This window comes from Crocuta crocuta, unplaced genomic scaffold (assembly GCF_008692635.1).
Source record: "Crocuta crocuta isolate KB4526 unplaced genomic scaffold, BGI_CrCroc_1.0 scaffold179, whole genome shotgun sequence".
Taxonomy (NCBI): Eukaryota; Metazoa; Chordata; class Mammalia; order Carnivora; family Hyaenidae; genus Crocuta; species Crocuta crocuta.
This window is the reverse complement of record NW_027551568.1, coordinates 318,506-329,603: the sequence shown is the minus strand read 5'-3', so window position 1 is coordinate 329,603 and position 11,098 is coordinate 318,506. Positions and strand designations below refer to the sequence as shown.

The window sequence follows — 11,098 nt, the reverse complement described above, 5'->3', positions numbered from 1 at the left end:
CTGAGCGTGGAGATCTGGAACAGAGGCCCACACCTGCCAGCGTCTTCTCCCATTGTCTTTGATTTTCTAACTCTGCTCTAACCTGTTTGGAGAAAGCTTCCTATTTTTAGTTTTTCTTGTGTCCTTGGGTCATAAAGGACCATTTTCAAGGGTCTTTAATCTTTTGTCAAATTTTTACACAGATGTTAAAATACAGGTAAGTGGGTTAAGTTTTAGATGTGTTGCATTTATTCTCTTGGACGTAGAATGGAAAGATAAATGTTCCTTAATCTTTTTGTTTATTTCCTGATACAGAGATTACTGTCAAACGAAGAGGAGAAGAACAGAGCCATCATTCAGGAAGTTTGTTTCATGGTATCCTTTTCCTGGGACGAGAGCACGTGTGGCCACGTGGGGAGGCCCGCACCGAGCCGTGGCTGCCTGCTGCCACCAGGCCGCTCGCTTGCTCCTTTGGATGTGCTAAACCCGGCCTTCCGCTTTCACTGGACCTGTCTGTCGAGTATTTGTAGGAGAAGGTTTTCTTCCTGCCCCTTTGGGAAATAGTAAGGGTTCGGTGGCTTTGGGAATGGAGGTGTTCCGACCCGAGAGGCCTCTGTGCGCACAGAGGGTTTGTTTCCTGCTCTCTGCCCTTCCGTCGGCCCTCGGTGAACGTGACGCGGCCCGCTGCTCCGCCTCCGCCAGGGCCCCTTGCCGGGCCTGGTCCTCGTCGGCCCGGTGTCCCTTCTGGTCAGCTGCCCCTGCAGTCCCTTCACCCTGCGCAGAGCACTCGGGCTGCCCGGTGTCTGCACGGCTCGTGGCTCCGTGGCGCTTTCTCGCTGGCTCTCCGCTCCGCCACCTCTTCTCCCTCCGCTGGGCTCGTGCCCGTTACTGTCAGAACGTGCTGTCTTTTCTCTCTCGAAGCTGTGTGTGCTGTGAGCCTGCTGGCTGCCTGAGCCCGCGGCTCTCGCCTTGCAGAGGTTTGGCGGACTTGTTCACGCCCCGTGGCCTCCCACACGCTGCACGTGCCCTCTGTCTGCTGTCCCGCCTGGCCCGTGGTCAGGTGCGTGGTGGCGGTCTTCATCCCCACCCTCCCTCTCCTCCTGCCGCCTGCCTTTCTGGTCGCCCCCGCTGCTCTCTGTCTTTCTGCTCCAACGTGCTGGGGCTATAAGGTAATTTCGATCAACGCTTTGATCCTAGTGTCTTAATATCATGTGTATATTTGTTTTTAAACATGCAGACTTACGCATTCTCCTTTAACAAGACACCTGCAGAAAAAACTTTCTGGCCACCCCAATATTGTCCAGTTCTGTTCGGCAGCGTCCGTAGGGAAGGAGGAGTCGGACACGGGGCAGGCGGAGTTCCTGCTGCTCACCGAGCTCTGCAGAGGTGACGGTTCCTCGCCGTCTGGGCCACAGGCCTGTCACGTGGCCGAGTGGTCGGGTGTCGCACATGGGGTGGGTGGGGTTGCGGCCTGGCCTCTGAGGGCACACGACCTACTAGGGTCAAGCACTCCCTGTGCTTTTAGACTCCTTAGTGCATTCACAGGCGGAGGAGGGACCTAGGTGCCTTCCAGAGAGTTCTAGGGGCAGTGAGTATCTGCGGATGGTGCCAAGGGAGCCCGGGCGTGCGGCGTGCCTGATTCCCCAGGCAGGGCTCAGTCTCTGCCCCGTGGAGGGTCAGGGCTCGTCCATTCGTGGAGCCTCTGACCTGTGGATGAAGCAGCAGTGAGCCAGGCGGGTGCCTGCCCACCGGAGCTCACGGTCTCGATGGGCGATGATGCCAGATGAGTTCCCAGAGAAGAGTGGAGGCGGGACTCGTGAGGCCGGGTGGGTGCAGGGGCCTGGCCAGGACGATCTGGAGCCAGGGGCGGGAGCCACCGCACGCCGTAGGCGGGGTGCGCTTGCCCCTCAGTCACCACTAGCGCGTGCTGGGAGAGAAGAGGCCTCAGCCCCGCGGCCACGGCCGCCCTGCCAGGCGTTGTGCCCGCGGGAGGAGCACCGAGAGCAGCACTCGCAGAAGGAAGCGGCGGGGCCGTGGGTGTCGTGGCTGGCGTGAGGGCAGAGGCGTTGAGCGCCATGTGGACGGGTGGCAGCGGCAGGGAGCCGGCGTGAGGGGACCGTCTGGGCCAGGGGTCCCTGTCTAAGTGCGGGGGAGGGAGGGTCCCAAGCGTGGGGTTTGCTCCACGCGCTCTTCCTCTCTGAGCCTGGTTCCCACAGCAGGCGTCTTCTCGTGCGCCCGGCGCTTCCTCGTTCTCTCCTAAAGGCTCCGCAGGCCCCCGAGTCCGCCCCACAGCCCTCAACCAGCACCCTCTTTGTGACGCATACCTTTCCTTGACCACACACGTCTGTGCATGGAACTGCCACATGGGCGGCGCGTGAGCCCGGCGATCCTGTGGTCGGGGTGGCCGGGGGCCGGTCGGGTTGTATGTGGGGCAGGGGGTGCCGTGTGGAATGTTGTGCCTTTTCAGAGCAGTTAGAATCTACTTCAGTTGAAAAAATCGTGTCTCTTGGCACTGCTGTGAGCAGGCACAGGGGTTCAGTGACTCATCCAGACAAAGCAAATAAATCCTAACCAAAGTCCACAGTGAGGGTTGGGTAGTCCCATGCGTCATGGAGGAAGGTGGCCAGGGAAAGGGTGTGCACACTCATGGGCTGAGCAGGGATGGCTCCCTGGAAGGTGATGTTGAAGGAGGGGAGAGAGGGAAACCATCCTAGCTGAGGGTGTGGCGTGTGCAAAGGTCCTGGGGTAGGGCAGAAAAGAGGCATGTGGCTAGAAGGGAGTCTGTCTGGGGATGTGGCAGGAGGTAGGGGCTGTGGGGTGGTAACAACCTTGATTCTGCATTGAGGGGATGGGTCCCCCACGGTGCAGTGTGCCAGCGGCCTGAAGGAGGTAGAAGGCTGAGGCAGCCTGGGATTTGGAGCACGGGGGGAGCAGTGCAGGGCCCGGGGTGGGGTGGGGGGTGCTTTTGGAAGAGGCTCCGGGGAGAATGCCACAGGCAGGAACGGGATTATAGGGCAAGGTCCCGGGCATGTGGGGGAGTGTGGGTGGCTTGTAGAGGTGGGCGCTGGAGGTGTGGACACGGTGCTCCCCATGGGGTGGCCTGTGCTCACAGAGGAAGCCCTCAGGCCTGCATGGGAGGGGGTTGGCTGGCCTCACACGGGAGTTTCCGGACTTCACTTGTGCTGAGTCCAGGGAGGTGTCTGGGCCACAGAGACAGGGATGGCCAGGGAGGCCGGTGCCCAGGGCTGGGGTGCAGCCCGGTACCTCCTGCCTGTCCCCCGCTCCCCCCGGCCACGTGCAGTCTGTGCCTTTACTGGGATGTGGTGCTCCCAGTGCGTTTACTGGTGACCTGCTGCCTCCTGAGGAAGCAGGGCAGTCTCTTTGCTAGGCGTGGTTCAGAGGGTGAGGATGTGGCGCATACACATTTGGGGCCGTTCCCCTCGTGGCTGCTGCCTTGCGCCTGCTGCGTGTGGTGTGCGGCCTGTGGTGAATTCGGGGGCCGGCCCTTGTTGGGCGCGGCCGGGCAGGTGGTGTTCCCATGGAGGCCCTGGCAGCTCGCCGCGTCTCTGGGGCGGTGTCTCCGCCTCACGTCCCCACGCAGGCCTCCCTGGGTGTCCGGGCCGAGTGGCAGATGCCTGCCCATGCGTGCTGCGGGGGGCTCTGGGGGCCGCCCAGGGTGGGTCTCACGTTTCTAGCTCTACGGTGACGTGGATTTAAATGTCTCTTTTAGGACAGCTGGTGGAGTTTTTAAAGAAAATTGAACCTAGAGGCCCGCTCTCCTGCGATACGGTTCTGAAGATCTTCTACCAGACATGCAGGGCCGTGCAGCACATGCACAGACAGAAGCCGCCCATCATCCACCGAGACCTCAAGGTACCGCCTGGCCTGTCGCGGGCCTGCGCTGCCGCCCCCAGGCAGGAGTCCAGCTTGCTGCAGCCAAGTGCACGGGGCTTTTCCGGAGAAGAGGGATGTGGGAGCTTCTTAACATCAAACTGGGTTTCTGGAAGCTTCTCCCGGAAGCCGTGCCAAGCCCTCTCTCCATATCACTTAGCTTGCAGCCTCCTGCGGCCTGGGCCTGGGCTTCATGCCCCCTCCTTGGCCGTCATGAGCCCCTGTTGCCCTTTGGCCGAGGCTCCCTTCCTTCCACCCCCCCGGAGCCAGGAGGAAGCTGCCGGCCCTCAGGGTCGTCCGTGCCCTCACCCAGCGGTCACGGGTCCAGCCGGGCCCCGCGGGGCTGTGTGCTCACATCACAGCTGCCCGCCTGCCGGGGACGAGGGCACCACGGTCCCCATTCTCCCTCTTCCTGGTGATTGATGCAGTAGACGGTTTTTGCTGTGTTTGTGGTCANGCCCCTGTGCCCACACTTTGCTACGTGACCCAGGTCATGTGGATGTGGCTTATGTGTTCCTAGTCGGATTTTCCTTCCGTTAACGAAGTCAAGATCTTTTCAGACATGTTGCAGTTTGGATTTTCTCTGTGGAGGCACCTGGGGAAGGGTCCCTCTTCCTTGGGCTTCTTGGGCCCTGTGCTGGTCATGCCGTGGCCTGCACCACGGGCTTCTTGGGCCCTGTGCTGGCCATGCCGTGGCCTGCACTGTGGGTATCTTGGGGCCTGTGCTGGTCATGCTGTGGCCTACACCGTGGGTTTTTTTTTCAGGGCGTGTGCTGGTCACGCCGTGGCCTACACCGTGGGCTTTTTTTCAGGGCGTGTGCTGGTCACCTGTGGCCTGCATCATCAGCCCCTGTGTGGTGTCTCCGAGGGGATGCTCTGTGTTTGAAGTGGAGCTTCTGTGTCGAGCCCTGTGCTGGGCTCCGTGCTGATCGTGAAGCCTAAGATTCTTCCTCTCCTTCTCTCTCTCTCCCTGCCCTTCCCCTCTCTCATGCCCCCTCCCCCCACTCGCATGCATGTGCACTTGTTTTTTCTTTAAAATAAGAAAAAAAATATTTAAAATTGTAGTTTTCTGTACAGGAGGTGTTTTGTGTATCCTTTGTTCAATTTTTTCCTAGGTTCTTGATAATTTTGAGACAGTACGTTGATTTTTTTTGTTTTTTAACTGACTTATTATTTAAAAAAGGTTTTTTTACTGTTTATTTTTTTTTGAGACAGAGCATGAGTANGTTTGAAGTGGAGCTTCTGTGTCGAGCCCTGTGCTGGGCTCCGTGCTGATCGTGAAGCCTAAGATTCTTCCTCTCCTTCTCTCTCTCTCCCTGCCCTTCCCCTCTCTCATGCCCCCTCCCCCCACTCGCATGCATGTGCACTTGTTTTTTCTTTAAAATAAGAAAAAAAATATTTAAAATTGTAGTTTTCTGTACAGGAGGTGTTTTGTGTATCTTTTGTTCAATTTTTTCCTAGGTTCTTGATATATTTGATAATTTTGAGACAGTACGTTGATTTTTTTTGTTTTTTAACTGACTTATTATTTAAAAAAGGTTTTTTTACTGTTTATTTTTTTTTGAGACAGAGCATGAGTAGAAGGGGCAGAGAGAGAGGGAGACACAGAATCTGAAACAGGCTCCAGGGTCTGAGTTGCCAGCACAGAGCCTGATGCGGGACTTGAACCCACGAACCACGAGATCTGACCTGAGTGGAAGTCGGACGCTTACCTGAGCCACCCAGGAGCCCCATTAACTGACTAATTTTTTTTTTTTTTTATAGTTTATTTTTCATTTGAGAGACCGAGCATGAGTGGGGGAGGGGCAGAGAGAGAGGGAGACACAGAATCTGAAACAGGCTCCAGGGTCTGAGTTGCCAGCACAGAGCCTGATGCGGGACTTGAACCCACGAACCACGAGATCTGACCTGAGTGGAAGTCAGACGCTTACCTGAGCCACCCAGGAGCCCCATTAACTGACTTTTTAAATTTAATNTAATTTTGAGACAGTACGTTGATTTTTTTTGTTTTTTAACTGACTTATTATTTAAAAAAGGTTTTTTTACTGTTTATTTTTTTTTGAGACAGAGCATGAGTAGAAGGGGCAGAGAGAGAGGGAGACAGAATCTGAAGCAGCTCCAGGCTCTGAGCTGTCAGCACAGAACCTGACGCGGGGCTCAAACTCACGAACCGTGAGATCATGACCTGAGTGGAAGTCGGACGCTTACCTGAGCCACCCAGGAGCCCCATTAACTGACTAATTTTTTTTTTTATTTTTTATAGTTTATTTTTCATTTGAGAGACCGAGCATGAGTGGGGGAGGGGCAGAGAGAGAGGGAGACACAGAATCTGAAACAGGCTCCAGGGTCTGAGTTGCCAGCACAGAGCCTGATGCGGGACTTGAACCCACGAACCACGAGATCTGACCTGAGTGGAAGTCAGACGCTTACCTGAGCCACCCAGGAGCCCCATTAACTGACTTTTTAAATTTAATTTTTTTCTTGAGAGAGTGTGTGGAAGTGGGGGAGGGGCAGAGAGGTGGGAACAGAGGATCTGAAGTGGGCTCTGTGCTGACAGCAGAGAGCTTGATGTGGGGCTTGAACTCAAACCATGAGATCATGCTGAGCCAAAGTCAGATGCTTAACTGACTGAGCCTCTAGGCGCCCCTTAACTGACTTTTACAAAGGCTTTTCTGTGTTTCTGTATTGATTGGGGTTGTCTTAGATTTATGGTTGATTTTAACTTTATTTTTCTGAGTTCCCCGTTTTCAAATGTACTCCTACTGGTTTTGATCAGAGAGAAGTTAAGATGCTATTTCTTCCCCTTTGCGGGAGAAGGGCACTTCCCAGGCCTGGGTCTCTGTGCCCAAGTCCATAACGACTGTCTTCTGGAATTCTGCAGGTGGAGAACTTGTTGCTCAGTAACCAGGGGACCATCAAGCTGTGTGACTTTGGCAGTGCCACGACCATATCGCATTACCCTGACTATAGCTGGAGTGCCCAGAGGCGGGCCCTGGTTGAAGAAGAGGTGAGCGGCGCGGTGCCTGGCACCCTTCGTGGTCTGCCCGGCCTGGGTCCCCGCGGCTGTGCAGTATGCCCCAGACCAGACCCCGGCGTGCACCTCCCAGGCTCACGCGTGAGCCAGTGGACGCTGCGTTTGGGGGTTAACTGTGCGTCTCCGTCACTCACCTTGTCCCAAACCTTCTTACGGCTTTTTTAAATGGCGTTTCTTGGTATTGTGATAAAAAACATGCAGCGTAAAATTTACCATCTCATTTAATTTAACCATTTTTAAGTGCACGTTCCAGGGGCATTGAGTACCTCTGTTGTTGGTCAGTCATCCCCACTGTCCATCCACAGAACTTTCTCACCATCCCAAATGTGGTTGTTTAAAAAAAAAAAATCACTTAAAAATCTCCCTCAAGGGCTCCCACAGGAGACCCCACGGGAGATTGGTGGGTGTGTTCTGAGCACGCATGGGTAGCAGGCAGCACGGAGCAGGACAGAGCTCGCGCACACGTGGCAGTGCGGCCTGCGGGAGGGGCCGAGGGGCGCTTTTGCGTGGCCTCCTCCGACACCCCGAGCTCCACACTCAGCAGGCGTGCTGTTCTCCTGGCGGCTGGTACTCAGGTCGACAGCTTACAGAAACTGCACGAACCAAATGCAGGAGACGGAGGCCGCAAGGGATGGTGGGGGAGGGGAGGTGCTGGAGCTGTGCTCTGCAGGGGACGCCACGGAGGCCTGTCCTGAAGGAGCGGGGGACCGGATGAGCTGGTGGGGCACCTCCTTTCTGTGCCGGGGTCTGTCCCAGGTGCTCCTCACCTGCTGGCTGTTCCTAGGATGGACTGTGCTCCGTTACTAGATCAGATGCGCGCCCAGTCACCCCAGTCCAGCGTGTTGCTGCTTCTGTGTGAGAGCCTCCGCAAGGTCATAACGAATGCATACGTTAGATGCTCGGCCAGCAGAACGTAATTGGCGTAGCAGCGTGGGGAGGGGCCCCTCGGTCCTGTGTGGTCAGTGGTTGTTTTTGTCACGACCTCGTGGGCTCTGAGTCCTGTCCCCTTTCGGTGGTTTCAGTAGGTCCTTGGAGGTGTGTGACCACCCACCGTGTCTCCCGCACACCTGTTCATCGGGTGGTGGCTGCCTCCGTCTTCCAGTGCTCTGCTTTCCCACCCGTCTCCTCCAACCTCCACTGTTTGCCCTGGTGGCACGCGCCTCACGGCCCCGGCAGGAGCCCCCCGCCCCGTGTGCTTATTCTTCATCAGAATTCGTGGGCGCCATCTTTCTCACAGTCCGTGGTGTGCCCTCCAGCGCCCCGGATTTGCTTCCCAGCAGGCCCGCGCTCTCTGACAGGCGCCCGTCGTCTCGGAGCCCTGTCCGCCTGCCTGGAGGACGTTCTGGGCTCAGCAGGTGCCGCCCTGCCAGCCCTGCTGTGTGTGTTCCTTCAGGAACACAGGAACAGGCGTGTGCTCCTGGGCGGGCGCGCGCGTGTGCGTGCGCGCCGCACGCCGCCACGCTGGTCGGCCTGGTGGGCTTCCTGCCCCCACCCCACGTCTGGGTGTCCCTCTCTCCTGGTGGGGGCCCCGCGGCATCGTCCTGTGCGCGTGCACTCCACTCCGCTGCACGTCCAAGAGCCCATGTCCCCAGAGGGCATGAACGTCCCAGAGGAACTCGGTGGATTTGTGGCCTTGCGTGCCCCTCCCCCGATCCACAGCCCAGACCAGGCGTGTGCTCTCAGATGCCATGTTGACAAGTCCCTGGATCTGTGCTCTTTCCTTCTGCGCGGCTCAGCTACTCACTTGATTATATCTTAGTTTTTACTTATTAGACCTGCCTTTTTGAGCAGCTGCAGGTTTCGAGGGGAGTTGAGGTGGAAGCCACGCCCTGTGTTTCTCCTGCGGGGATGGGCCTGTGGATGCACATTTTGTCACGGCCTCATGGGCTCTGAGTCCTGCCCCCCTTCGGTGACTTCCCAGCTCCCCCGCCCTCACGCTCCACACACTCTCCTGGCTTCTGTTTGCCTGTCATACTTCGTGGTCTGTCCTGGGTCAGGGCACATGGGTCCCCCCGGGGTGCCACCCGGTTCCCTACGGTCAGGCCGTCGTGGCCTGACAGTGGCCCGCNGTGTGTGTGTGTGTGTGTGTGTGTGTGTGTGTGTTGGGGGGGGGGGGGGGGGGGGGGTCTGTGAATAAATCCAGCTGATAGAACAGGGCTTTTCCCAGAAGTTCATCAGACGCACACAGTGCGGAATGCTAAGTGTGCGGCTTGGTGGCTTCTCCCTTGTGGATGCCCCTGTTGCCCCACACCTGGGCTGCAACGGTGCCTCCAGCTTCACTTCTCGGCATCCTGGGCGAGTGGGCCTGAGTGCAGGTCTTACACGCCTCCCGTGCGCCCCTCCCGTGGCCTCTCCAGAGGGTTGCCCTTGAGTAGCACCTTCAGGTAGAGAACAGCTTGTCACACTCACCGTGTGTGTGTTTCCTTCTCTGGCTGAGGTCGTGGCACTGGAATCTGTAGCCCCGTGGCCGGTGTTCGTGTCTGCCATGCAAGGAGACGCACACCGTGGGCGCGTGGCTCTCCCCTGTGCTGTGCTGCCAGCCTCTCCGTGGTCCCGTGTCGAGCCCTGTGTACGTGGTCTCAGGGTTTTCTTTGTGAAAACCTGAACTAACCAGGCAATTTGGTTTAGTTCTCTTCCATTGGAGAAGGTTCTTTGTCCACAAGGTTCCCTCAGGAAGCTTCCTTCAGAACAGCACTTCCTCTCACGGACACGAGTGACCCAGCTCACAGCTCTGGACAGACTTCCTGTGGGTGAGACCTGCTTCTCCTCAGACCCACATGAGCTAGGCTGCCCGCAGTGAACACTGGGCGTGCATGGCTGCGTCAGGAGCACCAGAGGCGCGGGGACGTCACCGGGCCACGGCGCTCCGGGGCTGCGCGGCACGGGGGGCGAGGAGGGAGGCGAGCAGCCTGCCGTCTCTGTGGGACGCAGTGGGGTGTCAGCGAATGTCCTGCAGGCTGTTTGGGGAAGCGGCACGGCGTCGACGCCAAAGGAGTAGTGCTCGCGTGTGGCCTTGCTCTTGAGGCGCCTGTGTCTGTTCTTCAGATCACCAGGAACACGACACCCATGTACAGGACGCCAGAGATCGTGGACTTGTACTCCAACTTCCCCATCGGCGAGAAGCAAGACATCTGGGTGAGGCGGCGCGGCCGCGGTGCCCGGGCAGCCCTGCCCCCGGGCCCTCTGGCTGCCCTTCTTTCTTCTCCTTCCTTTTTCACAAGAACCACAGTGACAGCCATTAGTGGACATGAACAGAGTAGAAGTTGGGTGGGGTGTCCGCGTGCGGCCGAGCTCCAGGGGTGGGACCTCGTGCCTGGGACAGGTCTGCCGCCTGCAGGCCTGGGCCTGAGCCCCCTGCTCAGAGCTGGAGGTGCGGGGGGCCCGTGTGGCCTGGCTGACCGCCCCAGCCTTGGATCTTTTGGCTGGTCCGGCCGTGCCCTGAGCGAGGGCCCCGGCGCCAGGCGACCCTGCTCCCTTCACCTTTCTGAAACCCTGTGGCAGTTCTGTGGGGTGAAGGGCCCCTTCGGGGGTCCGCCGACCCCTTCATCCCGCATCAGGGTGTGGGACTTGGGGAGAGAGAGCAGGGACAGCCCCACACCTCCCAGGCTGCTTCCGGGGCCGGTCTCCACCCCCAGCAGAGGTGGCACTAATAGAGGTCTAACACGTGTGAATCGGTGGGATTTGCACGCTAGAGCCTTTGGCAGCCTGTGGCGTCCGACGCGCATTGCGCGTCTCCTCTCCAGACCGTGGTCCACCCCAGGCAGGTGCCCCTGAGCACATCTCGGCCGGGGACACGTGCGCACACAGCGTTTGACGGAAGACTGACATTAGGTGCTGAGGGCTTGGTCTCCCCTGGGCCCGGAGCGCCCTGTCAGTCTGAGAGACGTGTGTGCTGGGAAGGGCCGTTCTGTGCAGACACCACAGGACCCGTGGACGGGCTCCCTGCATTTCTGCCACTGGGTCCCAAGTGCCCAGATGTGGGCACTTTTCCTTTTGAAGCAGCCTTTTGCTGAGAAAAGTAGATTGTTGTTTGTTCCTTCCTCAGACCTCCACAGTTTGTGCCTGATGAGGGTAGAGAGCGGGCTGGGTGTGCCTAGAACTCAAACCAGGGTGTGGCTCCAGCTCCTTGACCTGTGGGACTCCTCCACCCACCCCTCAGCCCCCCTCAGCCCCCACCCCCCTCAGCTCCCCACC

The 11,098-nt window shown here is 58.2% G+C and overlaps 1 protein-coding gene across 2 annotated transcripts in view; it reads left to right on the top strand.

Moving 5' to 3' along the window:
* GAK (cyclin G associated kinase) overlaps positions 1–11,098 on the top strand; it is a 43,072-nt gene that overhangs the window by 631 nt on the left and 31,343 nt on the right. For both annotated transcript variants that reach the window (XM_077750558.1, XM_077750557.1), the window contains exons 2-6: positions 295–354; positions 1,251–1,365; positions 3,710–3,852; positions 6,752–6,877; positions 9,950–10,039. In XM_077750558.1, coding sequence (XP_077606684.1) covers positions 352–354; positions 1,251–1,365; positions 3,710–3,852; positions 6,752–6,877; positions 9,950–10,039 — 477 coding nt within the window. In that variant the 5' untranslated portion in view covers positions 295–351. The remainder of the gene's footprint in view (positions 1–294; positions 355–1,250; positions 1,366–3,709; positions 3,853–6,751; positions 6,878–9,949; positions 10,040–11,098) is intronic.